At 35.0% G+C, this 18,525-nt stretch overlaps 1 protein-coding gene across 12 annotated transcripts in view; it reads left to right on the forward strand.

Annotated features, from left to right (window-relative positions):
• Positions 1-18,525, forward strand: part of EXOC6 (exocyst complex component 6) — a 316,918-nt gene that overhangs the window by 242,945 nt on the left and 55,448 nt on the right. For 11 of the 12 annotated variants that reach the window (XM_053207218.1, XM_015061898.3, XM_053207222.1 and 8 more), the window contains one exon: positions 17,947-18,088. In XM_053207218.1, coding sequence (XP_053063193.1) covers positions 17,947-18,088 — 142 coding nt within the window. Of the gene's footprint in view, positions 1-17,946; positions 18,089-18,525 lie in introns of those variants that run through there. The other variant, XR_008292111.1, reaches the window with a different exon arrangement.

The raw sequence follows: 18,525 nt of genomic DNA on the forward strand, positions 1-18,525 counted from the left end.
ATGTTTCTTTGCTTTCAAACATGCTTAACTTTTGGTTTAATGCATTAATATAAGTCTTGTGACAAATGATAAAAAAAAATAGACATGATTGCTAGGAATAATGAGTTTGGCATCTTTATTACAGAATAGATGCCTAAAAAGCTGTTTATAAAAAGAATATCTGTTAATAGAATCATTTCCCCATATTTCTTACTCTAAGATTAGAGATGCCTTTCTACTGGGAGAAAATGGCTTTAAAATAGTGGTGGGCAATACATATTATGAAAGCCTATTGTGCACAATTATGCCTAACTGTGCATTCAGTGACATCACATTGGTAGCTGTAGGTAGGAGTAGTTAGACTGTGGAAATCAGCAAATCTTATGAATGAAGGCTTTTTTCCCAGAGAATTGTTGTTAAACATTTACCGGCATAGCACTAAATATGGTATAGATTTTAAAATCACATTGCCAAAGAAAAATGATTTACTTTTAACTCAAGAAATAAATCAGAGTATGTATGTTCAAAAATAAAATTAAAAATATTATAGTAGGAACTACTTTCAGGACAGGGAAATGTTATTCGATCTTTAAATTCTGTATCTACTTCCCCCATCTAGTTCCCTTTTAAAATATTTCCTTTTTTAATTGTTTACTTTGAAGGGTTTTTCCCTTCACTTAATTGATTGCTTCCAGCCATAGGCCATAGTGTTTTATTGACAGCCTAATTTAGTATCCTTTGTAAATTTTTTATGTGTAGGGCCATAGTCTCCCTCCCTACTAAATGTATCTGGTGCCACTAACTTTTTAACATGCATTTTTATTTCCATATATAATTTTGAAACATATTATGGTTTCTTTAAGTGAAAAACAAATATATATCCAATAATAAATGAAGATATATGATTTGGACAGAAATGGATAGTATCTAACTTTAAAAATCAGGACACCTGGGTGGCTAAGTTGATGAAGTGTGCAACTGTTGATTTCAGCTCAGGTCATGATCTAACAGTTCATGGGATCGAGCCCTGCATCAGGCTCCGTGCTGTCACTGACAGCACAGAGCCTGCTTGGGATTCTCTCTCTCCCTCTCTCGCTCCCTGTCTCTTCCCCTCTCTGCCCCTCCCCCACTTATACTCACTCACGCTCTCTCTCTCAAAATAAATAAGTAAATAAATATTTTTAAAAATCGGGGCACCTGGGTGGCTCAGTCGGTTCAGCTCAGGTCATGATCTCAAGGTTCATGAGATCGAGCCCTGCATCGGGCTTCGTGCTGACAGCTCAGAGCCTGGAGCCTGCTTCGGATTCTGTGTCTCCCTCTCTCTCTGCCCCTCCCCTGCTCATGTTCTGTCTCTCACTCTGTCAAAAATAAATAAACATCAAAAAAAAATTTTAATATTTTAAAAAATCATTCTCGGGGCAACTGGGTGGCTCAGTTAGTTACACATGCCACCTTGACTCAGGTCATGATCTCACAGTTTGTGAGTTTGAGCCCCACGTGGGGCTTTGTGCTGACATCTGGGAGCCTGGAGCCTGCTTTGGAATCTGTGTCTTCTGCTCTCTCTCTCTCTCTCTCTCTCTCTCAAAAATAAATAAACTTAAAAAAATCACATCTCCTTGGACCTGGCTGGTCAGTGTGTAGAGCATGCAATTCTTGATCTTGATGGCATGAGTTCAAGTCCCACATTGGGTGTAGAGCTTACTTAAAAAAAATCATTCTCTCCTTAAAATGTTTTTTCTCAAGATGCACCACTATATTAAAACTTTTGAGATTTGGAGTCTGGGCCTGATTCTTCCAATAACCAGCACTGTGGAAACAGACACATCATTCAACCTCTGGATTAATTTGTTAACGTCTGTCTGATTTCATAGAGCCTAAAATAAAGGTTGTTTTGTTTCAGTTTACTTTTATTCCAGTTAATACACGTACCTAGAAATGAGTCAAATAGTCCAGAAGAATTTGGGATGGAAGATAGCCACTCTCCTTGCTCTTTCCTGACATGTCGTCCCACTCTCCCAGACTGCCATTTTTCACCATATGTTTTTATTTCTTCTGGTGGTTATCTTAATAAAAGGTAGAGACTATCTAGTGATTCCTTACTATGAAAGATAGGTGTGTGCATAGCAACATCTCCTTTCCCCCTATTTCTCCCATTGATTGTTATACTGTGTTTTTATTTCTTCTATTTATTGTTTCTTTATATAAAATAATTATATTCCTATTTTCTTGCTCCTCTACTTTAGTCAGTATCTTTTTTTTATTTTATTTTTTTAATGTTTATTCATTTCCGGTAGACAGAAAGAGAGCATGAGCAAAGGAGGGGCAGAGAGAGAGACACAAAATCTGAAGCAGGCTCCAGGCTGTCCACATAGAGCCCGATGTGGGGCTTGAACCCACAAACTGTGAGTTCGTGACCTGGGCCAAAGTTGGACGCTTAACTGACTGAGCCATCCAGGCGCCCTGCTTTAGTCAGTATCTTAATTCTATAGAAGATAAAGGTATGAGTCCCCCCACCCTTTCACTTTATTAATTCTTCATCCATCTTCTGACTACAGAGGCCTTTGTCGTCTTTTTCTTTTTCAAGTTTATTTGTTTATTTATTTGAAGAGAGTGAGAGCAGGGGAGGGGTGGGGGAGAGAGAGAGAATCCCAAGGAAGCTCTGCACTGATGCAGGGCTCGAACCCATGAACCGGAGATCATGACCCGAGCAGAAATCAAGAGTTGGATGCTCAATCTGTTGAGCCACCCAGGTGCCTCCAGAGGCCTTTGTCTTCTAATTTGTACCAGTTGCTCTCTGGAATTGGTAGAATTGCTATGTAGCTGTTAACCTGACATTTTCCTTTTCTGATCTCTGGGTAGAGAGCTGTTTCCTGGATTCCACATGTTTTTGTTGCCTCACTGGTTGGTTTGCTAAGCTGTCTCAATAACTTCCTCCTATTTCAGTCCTTGCATATCATAAAATATCTTCTTCTGTCCTATGTTTGATTGATAGTTTAGCTGGTTATCTAATTCTAGGTTGAATGGCTTTGTGCCTGATAATTATTTTTTGGATACTTTTATTCCTTCCATTTCCTGTCCTCTCTTTCCTGAAATCATTTAGTTAGATGTTTGAATTCCCAGAGCAGTTCTTTATGTGTTTTATCCTCTCCTTCATTTCCTATCTCTTTATCTTTTTTTGTGTTCTGTTTTGGGAGATTTTCCCAATTCTGTTTTTTAGTCCTTCTATAGAATATTTTATTAACTTTTAATTTCTAGTGAAGCACTTCTCTTTTTAATGTTCCTCTGTCATAGAGTACTATTCTTAAAAAAATGGATATATTATCTTTCAACTCTTCCTGAGTATTAGAAGGTAGGTTTTTTTGTAGATATTTTCAGTTTCTTAAATTATCTGATTACCCTTGAATACTTTTTTGTTTCTTCATTTTGTTCATTCTCTTTTAATAAAGAGTCCCTGGGGACGCGTGGGTGGCTCAGTCAATTAAGTGTCCAACTTCGGGTCAGGTCATGATATCATGGTTTGTGAGTTCAAGCCCCTCATCAGGCTCTGTGCTGACAGCTCAGAGCCTGGAGCCTGCTTCAGATTCTGTGTCTCCCTCTCTCTCTGCCCCTCCCCTGCTCATGCTCTGTCTCTCTCTGTCTCAAAAATAAATAAAACATTTTTAAAAAATAAAAAAAAAAGAAGGCCTGGAGAACTAATATGAGCTTACTTTGCTACTGTGTAAGTACCCTATTTTTTGATAAACTTTTCCCCTGAGTAGAAATCGACTGGGAATTTTTTTAAATTGGGGTCATTTCGGGGCACTTGGGTGGCTCTGTTTCAGTTAAGTATCTTTTGGCTCAAGTCATGATCTCACGGTTCATGGTATCAAGCCCTGCATTATGCTCCATGCTGACAGTGGGGAGCCTGTTGGGATTCTCCCTCTCTCTCAAAATAAATAAGTAAAAACTTTAAAAAATGGGGTTAATTTTGCCTAGGATTCCTCTTAGAGTGAGGAGGTGTGGAGCTAACCATGAGATTCTGGCCTCTTCTCTTTAGGGTCAACTTCATAGATGTGTGACCTGTGAAGTTGCATGGATCTTGAGTTTAGAAGGCCCCTGCCTGTGATTTGGTGCTCAGCTATTGCTTTCTTGTGGTTCTTAATAATTTTTGAACAAAGGGCTCCACATTTACCTTTTGCACTGAGCTTCTTAAATTATGTAGCCTTCTCTGCCTTTCTTTCTATTATCACTGCCCCAGGCCAGAATGAGCAGAGCTTTACTTTCCCCCTTTCTTTTTCCTTCCCTCTCTCTTTCTTTCCACCTATACCAGAAGCCTCAGCTGTCCCCTAAATATTCTTTCATTATGAAAATTGACCATGCTCTGTAGGTAAGGGATCATAGACACAGTGTGTGAGAAATCTTCGGTTTCCTTCCCTATTTTTCCATCCCATTTTTCATTTCCATCCTCTCTCATGCCTGCCATCTCTGAACTCTAATACACAGCTGGCTCTCAGCTCCACTGTAGTTCCTGTTAGCATATAATGGGCAGTGTCTTACCCCTTTATGAATTCCCCCAAGTACTTTCATTTTCTCCACTGTTAAACATTTATTCCTTTTCACAGCTCTGTGCTTTTTATTTCACTTGTATCTCAGGGTGGATGGGAAGCAAAAACATTAACTTAGTCTACCATCTTGATTCTGAACAACCTGCCTCCTTCTCTTTGAAGTAATATGATTGGATTAGATCATCTCTAAGGTCCTTGTATATAATATTATGTTTCTAAGCATCATTATTTCATGCAGATGTAAAGTCCCAAGCTAAACATAGATTTATTCATTCTGGCACTTTATTTTCTCTTTCAGCCCTACCCTTTTATGTTTTTTATTCTTTGGTTCAAACTTTTTTCTGAGTTAAGTATATGGGTTCACATGTCCTTTTACTTGACTGAAAATTGTAAAGGAGAACTTTAATAGTCAACTATACAATCAGAGGTTTTAATCGCCCTCTCTTTCACGTGACACCAGAAAGAATTGTATTAAAAATACAGATTGTAGTTTTTAAATTGTGGCATAGGCAGCTTTGAATACATTTTACAAGTGAAAACATAACCATATATATATATATGTATATATATATATGTATGTATATACACACACACACATACATACATGCTTACAAATTGGTTTTACTTATTTGGGTATTAATTTTAAAAAATCTATAATGGTAATGAATCACATTGATCTGATTTGTTACCTGTAAGTCATAAAAATGATACGGTATGAACTATGATGAAAACATAAGTCCTATGACTTATGTGGTTTTAATGTTAAATGTTGTTGCCTGACTTTTATTGGAAGTTACATCTAGAAAGGACTTAGAGATTATCTAGAGTCTAGTCCAGTCTTCCAGAAGAAGGAATTGTCTGGCTAACATAGTTGCCAGCCCACTACTTACTGGGGTTAATTAGAATGATCTATCTGCCTGTTCCTCCATTCCTGCTTGTAGTGTTTTTTATTCATAATGTGTTTGGTGAAGAGGAAAGCTTCCCACACAGATGTTTAGCTACCACCAATAAACAGATTTTGAATTTCATTGGTTTAATATAATAAAGTTAAATCCGTGTTTCAGGGTAAATACTTCTTCTTTTAAAAAGTAGTGCTTAAATATTATATAGTTTATTAGTGGAATTTGAAAAGTAAATTAGATAATTTAAAAAATAGTATTTAAGGCAATTTTAGTTTAATTTTATTAATCTTTATTACTTTAAGGAATTAATATTTAATTAATTTAATCCCTAATATTTTAGAGGAACAAGGTAGTACTGTATATTTGGTACAGAACTTCAGTGGGAGCTTATATATATTTAAATTGAGACCAATGATTTCGTTTTTGTTTTGACTTGTTACTTTTTGGGGAGAAAATACATTTAAATGGTTATAAGATAATTTAGTGTGCCATCTTTCCTTGAGTATTTTCTTTTGTGCTATAGTGGCAGATTATGCGGAAGCAATAGTGGCTTATCCTTTCTAAGCATCTTCAGAATCGTATATTCAGTATAGTTTTTGTGTGTGTCTGCAGAAATGGACATTTTATTTCTTTTTGTATGAAAATCATCTGTGGGAAGAGATACTTCTAAATTTTTTTTAATGTTTATTTTTTTAAGAGAGAGGGAGAGAGCATGCATGTGCAATCAAGGAGAGGGGCAGAGAGAGAGGGAGACAGAGAATCTGAAGCACACTCCACTCTGTCAGCACAAAGCCTGACACAGAGCTTGAACTGAACTGTGAGATCATGACCTGAGCTGAAGTTGGATGCTCAACCGACTGAGCCATTCAAGCTCCTTACAGGAAGAGATACTTGTCAATAATTCAGATTCCAGTGCTGGCTCTAGACCTAAATGCACTAAAATTTCCTCAGCTTAGGAATCAGCATTTTTAAATTAAAATTTGAGAACAGCTGCTCTATAGCAAAGAACCCTATCAAAGAGTTGGTGTTTTCTAAAGTTGACAGTTCAGCAAATTTAGTATTTAGCACGTTGGTGTTTTTTTAAATATATTTTTTTAAGTTTATTTTTGAGAGAGAGAGCACAAGCAGGGGAGAGACAGAGAGAGAGGGAGAGAGAGAAGCCCAAGCATGCTCCAAGCTGTCAGCAAGAGCCCGACGCAAGGCTCGATCTCATGAACCATGAGATCATGACCTGAGTTGAAATCAAGAGTATGACGCTTAACTGACTGAACGGTACCCCCTTGGTATTTTAATGCTGACGACTTGATTAGCTAAACAGAAGTTTGGAGGAGGATTTATCTGATTGGCGTAGATGTGAAAATTAATATACAAATCTTCAAAATGATCACATTTATGTAATAAATTAACGTTTTTAAATTATAGCAAACACACAGAGCCAGCTTGCTTGTTTTGTAGTGTATTTTGTTACTTTAAACACTGCCTCTGCTACTATTGGAATACATTTTCCTTTTTTATCTGATTTCCTGGCTGACTTCCTTCTTAGACTAACAGCAATGATCATGCAGCCATGCCGGTAAGTAAATGCAAGCCAAAGCTAGCATGTGAATTGGATAGTAGTGAACCTCCTGCAGGCTTATTTTTCTCTGCCTGATTATCTATGGTAAATTCTAATTATCTTGTCAATATTTTGCATATGTTTGTAGTTTTGTGGAAACCCACATTTGAAGGTAATAGTTATTTTGGTGAAACAGGAGGATTCCCTGGGACTTGATTGTGAAAGTTAGTATTATGGTTGCATCTGTGGTGAGTGCAGTGCTTTGGAAAACCTCTCTGTGGTCACCCCATGCATGACAGGGCACAATTTGTAGATATCTTCCTCATCTAAAGTGAGGGCTGTAAGGGTATATGCCCTATAGATTTTTGTGAGGGTTAAATGAGATAGTATACATAAAGTACTTAGAAAAGCACTTGGCATATAATAAGCACTCAAAAAATACTAGCTGTTATTATTACCTGCTTTTAAGACTATGCTTTTCCTGAGTGCTTTTTCTCTGCAGACCTTATCCCAAAATCCACTTGTAGAAATCTATCTCAGTGCATAACCCAGTATGATTCATGACCAAGTGCACATTTTTCTTTTTCACTACAAACCCAGTATTGCTCCCCTGAATTGCCTTAGCTTCCACCTTTTTTCATGGCTTCATCATATTTTGCGTTTTACTGTGTTTCTTCTTTTGACCTCCAGTTGTGAGCTCTCAATGGCCAGAGTAAGAACTCATAAATACTTTTTGAATGTGTAGATATTAAAAGTTCTTACCTTTAAAAAATCTCATCTAGCATTTGAAATTTAAAATGTTCCTAACCTTTCTGTTCCTATTCCTGTTATCAAAATTCAAATTTTGATGATTGTAATTATTTTCTAATTAGTCTTTGCCAGTAGTTTCTCCTTACTTCAGTTCATCACACATACCTGTACTAGATTATTCTTTCTAGAGTACAGTCTAATCACATTTCCCTGTTGAAAAGCTTCAAGGTCTCTTGCTTACCTAAAGTAAAAATTTCACAGGCTAACAAAAAGGAATTATCTCAGCCTCTTTCCAGATACATTTCTGACCATTACTCAATATGGGCATTCAAAGTGGAAAATCCAGTGTCCTGGATCTGTCTTTTACTTTCTACATTGGCTTCATTTATAATTGTAAAACTCCTGGATCTCTTCCAAAAGCATCTTTAATGCTACCTCTTTCACGAAGCATTTGCTAATTCCACTTAACCTTATGTGGATACTTTGTCCCACTTTTACAGTACTGTTTATATTTTGTCCTCTACTATAGCTGTTTGAAGTCTCGCCTTCTTTCTGCTATTAGAATTTAATCCCTTTGTGTCAGGAACTGTTATCCACTCATTATATCTTCTGTAGCACCTAAACAATATTTTACACAGAGGAAGTGCTTAATAAGTATTTTTTAAATTAATATGAGAGAAATAGTAAAGAAATGGTCTGTTGTAAAAGCAATTTTCTTGTACACATAAGGAATATAAAAAGCATACTGCAAAATCAGAATTTTTGAATCGTATTTATTTGTCAAATATAGAATACTTTCTAGTTTTGAAGAGAAAGTTTGTACCCTTATTCATAGGCAAAAATTTTGAAAATGTCTATACAAAAGTTACTTGATAAAGGTGGTTTCAGTAATGGTTAGAAATATTTGTATGTTCACTCTTTCCTTGCACATCTCCATGAAAGAATAACATATTAATTCAAACTACAACTCTCTTCACACCTATAAGTTGAGCAGTGATTGAAACAAAGTAAAAGACATGATAGCACCAAAATAACTGTTGTGAATTCCCAGCACTAAGGACACGTACTTCGTCCCATTGAAGGGACAGACCTTCAAGCTTTCACTACAACTTTTTCTTCATTTGCTATAGTAATTAAGTACTTACTAAGCTTGCTAACAGATTTCCTGCAGATAAGTCATATGCATGTTCAAAATACAGAAGTGATGTTCCGAAGTGATACTAACCCTGTTATCCAAAAAAAAAAAAATCCAAAACGCTCAAATTGTTATCATCTATTTAAGAAGTCAGCAATAGATTTTGGGGTCAGTTTTGTATAAATTTGCATGAGAAATTTTAAAAGGTGTGACACTTGAATGTCCAGTGTTTTGAAAAAGTTACTTAATATGAGATAATTCTTTCTCTGATGATAAAGGAGGTATTCTAATGGTATTTTTATACCCATTTCCATACGTTATGTAATAAGTTAATTCCAAGTACACAAAATCAACTAGAACAAACCATTGACAGTCATCAGTTCATTGGAGAGAATTAAAGAACCTTGAGAAAGAATGTAAATGAAAAAGTTGAAAACCATTAAAACCCACTCTTACAAATGGAATTTATATTTTTTAAGCTTTTTTATTTTAATACATATATTTTTAAGTAACCTTTACACCCAAGGTAGGGCTTAAACTCATGACCCCGAGATCAAGAGTCATATGCTCCACTGACAGAACCAGCTAGGCACCACTATATTTTTTCTTAGGCTTTTTGTTAATGTAATAAAATAGTTAAATGATTTTCACTAATACAAGTTAATTGGGGAAAAAGAGAATGTTGCTTTTTAGTTGAAAATTAATGTACTTGAATTTTATAACTTTAATCCTTTTAAGTATTTACTAAGTTGATGCTGGCTAATCTTGGTAAGAGATTTAATTGCATTAAGTTGTAAGTCTTATGTGTGTATATAACATAGCACACTTAAATAATTTCTGTTGTCAAAAGTTTAGAAAATAGCAGTTTGATTCAGGACATACTTGGAAGAAGTAATAGTAACAGAGCGCTTTTAGTTTAGAAGGAAACAGCATGAGAGATTTAGTAGAAAGCTAGTGGATTAGGAAAGAACTCATGACCTAACCAATAAGTAACAGATCAGTGAGATATAAATGGAAATAATTGGAATGGATTATTCTCAGCCATAGACTAAATGTATGTATAGGCATGTGCATCATACATATGCACACTTACAAATATCCTATAACTTTATTCTTTAATAACTATCAATGAAATAGACTAGATCATTGGTGCTGGCTTTATGAGCAAAGTGCCATTCTGAACAGGAAGATTTAGTACTAAAAACAAATGAAAATGCAATATCTGACCGTTTTACTACCAGATGACAACAGAGAATTCACATTTAGAAAGTTAATTAAGTTGTTGCAGATAGCAATGGTAAAGTTCTAGGAACGCAAATGGTTTCTTCCCCTTTAACTTGTATTCCACAATAGAAAGAAAAATACAAAAGATCATTTGTTCTCCAAAGTTAAATGGATAAAAGTTGAAATCAGGGAAGAAGAAAAAGGAATAAAATATGCAAATAAGAGAATCTATGAGTTAGAATTATGTTTTTATCGTGAGCAGATAAAGACAGCAAAAAGGAGGTCAGATCCCTTGAAGAGAAAGACAGGAGACGATAGGGAAAGATGAAGTCAGAGGTTTCCTGTGCGAGCCCCTATCTAGTGGTGCCAAAGAGCCTGCTTTTCTTTTTACTTCCCTGTATGGAGCCTAACAAGAATGGAAAAGGATGAGGATAGAGCTGATGGGAAAGGTGGAACAGCTTTGGTGCATTTATATTTACAGTATGTTTGCAGGTCAGAGGTAACAAAATTCGTCTGGCCAAGATGCTGATACATACTTATAGAAAGAGTATGTAAGTTACTGTAATACAAAAAGTAAGGAGGTTGGCCTTTGGAAAATCCCACCAAAAGAGCATGTGCAGACAAATATTACATACAGGGAAGGAATTCAGAGGGCCAGCAACATTTTAATCACTTCCTTTTCTTTCATTCAGGAGACCTTGGGTATTGTAGGAAAGCTGTCATGTTGTTTTAAATCTTTCTACTTATGAAAATCAGTGTGTTAGATGGTAGCATTGAGATTAAAAGCCTCTGTCAATTCTTTGGAAACAAGAAGGGAGCAGTTGGCAAGGCATACTGTAGATACTCTCAGAGTATCATTGAATGTCATTTGCAAGATTGTCTTGCAAATGACAATCAAGAAAAAACTTAACGTGATCACTTACCTTGATCAGTCCCTCCCACTTTGTATAGATTTTGTCTTGTTTTAAATATATAACCTCCCTCCACTTGATACATTTCCCTTACTCTTTTAAAAAATCCATTTCCAGGTACTTCCTCAACTAGAAGTGAATCTGACAGTATCTACCCCAACCCCATTCCCACAGTCTAAGACTTAGCCCAGTGAAATTACCTATTCAGAAAGCCCTTGACATTCTGAATGAGTATACCCCAAAACTTTGAGAATATTCAAATTTGAGAATACTGCTATGCCATGTAATTTCTTTCAGAAAGTGCTATAAAATGTACCTGAAAAGTGTAGACCTTAACAAGAGTTATGTTTCCATGTCAACTAACAGAAGACAGCAAAGCCACAGAGTTAGAAGGTTGGGACTTTGCATTGAGTGCATTCAGTCTCCCAGTGATTATCACCCTCCCCACCCCCACCCATACCCAGTTTCACAGAGTATATTATTCAAATGTGTGCCTCATCAAATTAAGCCCTACTTGCACTGGACTCTCAGATTCTTAAAAGGTCAAAACCTAAATTTAAATCCTTGGATGACAAAAGTCTGCTCTCAGCTATCCTTGTGTATATGTGGCTGCATTTGTGATAGTCAGCCACCTACCTACATATGTTAATAAGAGAGAGTCAGTTGGCTTGACTGACATTTTCCATTTTACTAATGGCCATGTGGAAACAACTTATATTGTCTAACGTGTTAGTGATTCTGGCAACTTCTTTGCAAATTTAAATTGTATTGGGATTACAGACTAGTACATTTTAATGATTAAATAGCCCTTATACTCTGAGCTGGGTGCTTATGTAAAGAAATGAAGATATGGCTCTGCTATCACAGAGCTGTTATTAAAACAGTTCCTGGGATGCTTCATTGTTTCACTCTTAAATTCTGTGGCTTAGTCATAGTACCCAGTCTTCACAGGGAAAATTACAGCGCATCTTTAACTTCCCTTTCCTTACAGCTGTCAAGTGAGAAAAGTTATAGAGCCTTAATATTTTATTGTTTCCCTACTTAAACATATGCTTAACTGCCCAATTTGTTATTATCAAGTAGGCTTAAGAGTTAGAAATAATCCCTGTCAGCTCCCACACAGCATAAACTAGTTTCCTCTTCTTGCTAGTCTGGGCAAAAGTGCATGCAGCTTTCACCATTTTATCTTGATTTCTGATATTATCAATTGCTTGGAAGCAGAGGCATTTCTTCAAAACCTTGACCTTTTCTGGACCGTTACTGCTCTGTTTGCCTTTGCATTCTCTTTCTACCTATTAAAGATAGAATGAGTTGGAAGATGTCATGACATCAATGATGATATTTACAGAAAGCTAAAAATCAAGATATTGCATATCATCTAAGGCCATGCTCAGAAGATTTTTTTTTTAAATTAGGGGCGCCTGGGTGGCTCAGTCGGTTAAGCGTCCAATTCAGGTCATGATCTCATGGTCCACGAGTTTGAGCCCTGCGTCGGGCTCTGTGATGACAGCTCAGAGCCTGGAGCCTGCTTTGGTTTGTGTGTGTGTGTGTGTGTGTGTGTGTGTGTGTGTGTGTGTGTGTCACTCTCTCTCTCTACCCCTCCCCACTCATGCTCTGTCTCTCTCTGTCTCTCAAAAATGAAAAAATGTTAAAAACATAAAATAATAAAAGGCCACCAAAGTTTGATGAGCCCTATAGGAAGTTTTGAATGAAAGAGAAATAGCCATGTATTACAGCTATCCTAAAGTTTTCCCAGTTTGCGGAATTTTTTCCCCCAACTTTAAAATGATTGTGTTCTATTTAATCTCTATGTGTGTATGTGTGTGTGTGTGTGTGTGTGTGTGTGTGTGTGTGTGTGTGTGTTCCCAAGAGCAAGCATTTATGTTACAGTCTCATATCCTTATCATTGGGATTTGTTAGGAGGAGAAAAGTCAGAAAAGGGAGAATGGGAATTCCTACTTCACTATGGGATTATGGTTAACTGATGTGAGAACCAACTCTTTTGGGGCTAGAGCTACTTTAGGGGGAGATAGAAAGGGTATGAGAAGACTATAGAGGTGTCAAAGAGGTATTTTGGAGAATGTTGGAGGTGTTTAGAGTTGAGTATATTTTGATAGAACTATGAATGTTTTTGGCATAATCTCAAAAATCTGTCTTCAAGATAGTGTTATAAAGTTATTAAAACTCACTGAAGGAATTCATCTTGATATTTAAGCCTTTCTAACTCACCCATTCTGTATTATTGGGAATCTGAGACATTTCAGTGTTCTATATGTCAGTATTACAATGTTCAGACAGAAGCCTATTTTAGGAGCTAGAAGAATCTTTGTGCATTTGTGAAGTCATCTTGGGGAAATTTTCATGTATTCTAATGTTTTAGGTATGTTTTTTCATGATTTATTTAATACATTCTTTACATATGAGCAAAATGTAGTTTTATATAGTAAAACTTTAGATTAGTGGTTCTTATATAAAATGGAAGAATAATAAATTTCTTAAGTTAAAATGTCTACTTTTCAACTAGACATATTTTCTCATATTTCAATTAGGAATTTATTTCTAATTTTAGTGTTTACTTCACATTTGATGAAAGACTTCACTCTTTTAGTCTGTTAGTTTTTAAAAAGGCTATGCATTGTGGCTCTTTGGGAGACTGACCAATTCATCAATACTTCCCTTTCTCTTTTGCTTTTCCTTTGAAAAGACTATTTCACAGTTTCAACTGAAATTTATGCAGCAAACAGAGAGGCAGTGATTTAGAATAATATGGCAATATTTTACTGCTTTAATTTAAACAACTTAAAAAATTAATAACTTAAATAACTATAAAAAGCCGTACAGAATCAGAATTAGTTAATAAGTTCTGTTGCCAGTGTTAGAGTTAATATTCAAATTGACCATGATTTTACTTCAGTTTTCCATTTTTTTCTGACAAGAGTTATGTAACCTTTTAAAACAAAACCTGTTATCAATTTAAAGAACAATAAATGCAATGCACAATATTTTTGAGTCTATATATTTCTTTTTACTTAAATAAAAAAGTAGTTTATTGTGCAAAGTTGACCTTTTGTGGGAATATAAATAGAGTAAAATGGATTCTCCTGGGATCTTTAAGGAAGGGAGACCAATACAGAAAGAATGGTTGTGATTTCAAGAGCACATTTTTATGTTACATGTAGTCAAGAGAGAATGAAAGCAGCATTGAAAAATGCTTTCAAATAATTACTGTTGAAATCAAACCTTTCTTTTTTTATTAGATCTTTGAAATAAGAGAATGGTGAGACAGAAATGAAAACTTCAAATGAAAATTTAAATGTGTCAAATTAGTTTTTAAGTATTCTACATTTCTCCTATTATTATATCAGAGTAGATCTATCAAAACATTACTTTGAAACCAAAACAGTTTTGAGCCATAATCTAATAAAATGTGTTGTATTTTTGTTACCATGTCATTTTGCGGTGTTTCAAAGGAAATGGAGTATCTTTAGCCTAATCTATAATAGTAAATTATTTTAGAAATTTGGCTTGACATACAAACAGATGTGTTTTCTTGATTCCTTTTAAACTGAGGGTTGGTGGTTTGTGGTTTATTGTTCCTGTGATTGGCATTAAAAGCCTTATTTCACAGCTTGCAGTGAGGGACTATTGGGTAAAGAGTGGCTGTGTTCCACAAACTAAATTCAAAAAGTGTCAATCAAGGTCTCACATAGGTTGCCTAGAGAATGAGTTTTCTTACTGATTTCACCAAATGTCGCCTCATGCTGTCTTTGATTGGCACAGCCTGGCAGGGAGGATGGATGAATCTGTCACCGACTGGTTAATTGTGTTGCTGGTCTCAGTCTGACATCAGGTCTTTGACTCTTAAGTGGCTCAATACAAAACAAATTAGCAGATTGTAGTCATATTTCTCATTCTATATGCTTTGACTTTGTTGAATGCAGTCCATAAATCATATTGACTGACACACAAGTAAATGATGAAAGCTGCTTTTGAGACATGGATCTAGAAAGCAGTGCTGTGAAGGTGCCATGGAAGGATGCATATGGTTGACCCTTTGGGAATTTCCTAGGAGCCAAATGTCTCCTTACCACAATTGTTCTTAGAAGAAAAGCTTTTGGGTAATGCAAAAAGGATCTAATATGTCAGCAGATTCTCTTTTACAAGTTCCTTTGAAATATAAGAAGTTTGTCTAAGGGTTTTCTCTCTTTGCAAGTTGTTTTTCAGCAAAATGTTAGAGGGTAAAAAAGTAGTTACCTTTAAAAGTTTGGCAGGTGTTTTTACTTACTTGTTGAACTTTGTGTTAAAGAGAAAGAAAATGTTAATAGTAGTTGCAATTAATTTTTCAGATGAGGGCAGCAGAAATTTCTAGGTGCTTGAAATTTATTATTTTGGTTTTGTTTGTTAAAAAACAGCATCTCTAATGAAACAGGCTAGTTTTTAAAGATCGTTCATTGCAAAAGTACTTAGATTATTTTTGTTCTAGAAAATGATAATATTATAAGAATGTCAATAATAAAAACAATAGTAATGTTCAGAAAGGGGTGTTTTGTTTATGCCAAATGTACAAGGGCTACATCAGAAATGAATTGCCATAGGTATTTTTTGGGTGTGTAAATATTTGGAACATTAAACATTTTCTCTCTAAATATAAGTAATAGATGGAAATTTATGAATATTTGTGCACATTTTATGGTTAGGAATTAAACATTTTTTTTAAAATGTATAATCTTATAGAACTTTTAAAATACTTACAGAATCCAAACCTTTTGTATTAACTTTAATTTGGGGCTATAAAAAGAACTTACTTCATTTGAAGATTGATAAAATATTTTACAAATACTTTAATCTTGTATCTTTGAGAACAATAAGCCTGTATTTAATATGTTTAATCAGAAGAAATTTAGTATTAGGGTTTTATTATTATGTATGTTGTTTAAACAAAAAGTTAAATTAGCGTGCACGTGTGTGTGTGTGTGTGTGTGTGTGTGTGTGTGTGTGTGTGTTTTCGTTACCTATTTCCACTAAGTTTATGGAATAGCTGCCTGTATTTCTGTACTCTTACCATCATTTTTGGCTCCAGTACTATTGTTATATAGTCATTTGTACTGTCAGAACCCATGTTGAATTTTAAGTATCACTTTAAAATTATACCACTTACCTTGTACAGTGTGTTTACTTATGAAATGAATATAATAGTAATTTAGGGGGGCAATTTATTAATCTGTTTTGCAGTTAGTATATTATAGAGGCAACATAAGTAGAACATGGAGCTGATTGGATGGAGAAGTACATGAAACTAAAATGCAGTAGTTGTTCCATTGGGTCAAAATTACATTCCTGTTAAGTATTGTCAAGCCTGTTACATTATAATTAAATTACATGCCATTGATTTCTCCTCTTTCTACGTTTTTGTCCCCCTCCCATTCATATTGATATTATGGTGCTTGGGGAATGGAGCTGCATGTCTCCCAGACTAATTCCTCTTGGGTTTGGGGGATCTTGAAGCATGCTGGGTTTTGCATTGTTTGTTACATTCCTTTTTGGCAGTTCATCAGTATCTGTCAAATATATTGTTTGCATTGGCTTTTATCTCTACGTTTTTGATTGAGAAATTGAGATTCCATTTTAGATACAGTTTTTCACTGCATAGTGTCTAGATGCTAAAGACTTACTCAAAAAGATTGCCGTGTTTCTAGCCTGACTTTAAATGTGTAGTTTAATGAACAAATGTTCTAATAAATATCTTAAAAATATATTTATGTTCTTTCTTACTTCCCTGACAGATCAACTGTGTAAAACATTTCTGTACTAATTTAGTGAAGCATTTATGTTCAGGAGATTTTTTCATGACTTGATTAGCCTTTGTGAAAGTAGGAAAAGAATAATTATCAAATAGCACTGAGTAAATATTTATTAATGCAGATGAGGCAAAACATGGCACATTTTCCAAAAGTCATTATTTCTGACCATATTCATGGATCTTTGAATCCTATCACAGGAGTTAGTCCATCACCAAATCACATCGTTGTAGGTTGAAGACAGAAATACTAGAAGCAGTATTAGACAGGAAAACTATACAGGACAGAGTCTTTATAGTAATTTATTTTAAGCTTTTAATTGAAATCTGTCTAAAGAAGCAATTTATACCAAAAGTGATGTAATGTGATTCAGCTTTGTAATCTAGAGATGAAACGTGTAGCCTTAATTAAGGCCATCAGGGAAAATTTCTGTAGTTTTTAGGAGCTATTATGGTAGAAAATATTTTATAATGATACAAATGTGAAACAAAACCACAAATATTTGTAGTTTACTTAACCATATATTTCTAAATTATCAGATGATTTTAAAACTAAATTTAGGTCTGTAGATGATTTTGAAATCATGTTGGTAGGTAAGCCCCCTGAGCTAATTGAAGCTATGCTACAAATTCATGTTCTGATTAGAAGTAAGGACTTAAGATTGAAAGTATATTTTGAATTTTAGGCACAGTTTAAATAGGAAATTATATTGTTTATTAACTAACTTTATTCTGGCTTTAATTATATGAAGGAAAGCTTAAAAAGCATTATATGAATAAAATGTTCCGTCAGTACGATAATTTGTCATATTTTAATGTGTATTTTTAAAAATACTTGAGACATTTCAAGAGGTCTAAAATAATAATTCATGTGTTTTTTACCTGTCTTTTAATTTTCCTGAGTGCAGTTAGAACTTCAATGATATTTATGTCCTGAGGAGGACAAGTAAACAAGATTAATTTTAATTCCTGTGCTAAAAGCATAGCCACTCAGAATACAGAAATAGAAAGGCCAATAATCACTGTTGTACCCCCTAAAAGACAACAAAAAGAATGTCAGGTATATAATTTTTCTGATACTTTATGGTGTATTTCTGTGTTTACTTATTTGCTTATTTATGTTTTGTTTTTGGTATTTGTTTTAAACAGGGGAAAGTTGCCCAGACTGCTTGCATGTCAGCCTGCCAGCATCTGTCAACATCCTTAATGCAGATGCTATTGGACAGTGAGTTAAAACAGATAAGCATGGGAGCCGTTCAGCAGTTTAACTTAGATGTCATACAGTGTGAATGTAAGTACCTTACTGGTTAAATCTCATGCATTTCTAGGAATCTATATTTAAATTGTATGAAAAAAAATGGTATATAGAAGGATAGTTCAGAAAAGAGGGAAGAGGCCTGGATCAGTGAGATTTTCAGCAGCCTTAGAAGTGACTTCTTTCCAGAAAGAGAAAAATACCTCAGCTTCAGTTTAGGGCCTCTAGAGCTCTGTCTAGAAAGCACTGAAGTGGCAGTACAGACTGGGATAATTGAAAAATGATTCATTTTCCTCCTCAGTCCTTTTTCTGGTCATTCTTGCCAGGACACTCCTAACATTGGTCATAAATGAATGAAATCATTCTAAGTTTGTCATTCTTACTTTATCGGTAGGCAGTTTTTGTTTTTGTTTTAAGTTTATTTATTTTGAGAAAGAGAGAAAGCACGAATTGGGGAGGGACAGAGAGAAGGG

This window comes from Acinonyx jubatus, chromosome D2 (genome assembly GCF_027475565.1).
Source record: "Acinonyx jubatus isolate Ajub_Pintada_27869175 chromosome D2, VMU_Ajub_asm_v1.0, whole genome shotgun sequence".
NCBI lineage: Eukaryota > Metazoa > Chordata > Mammalia > Carnivora > Felidae > Acinonyx > Acinonyx jubatus.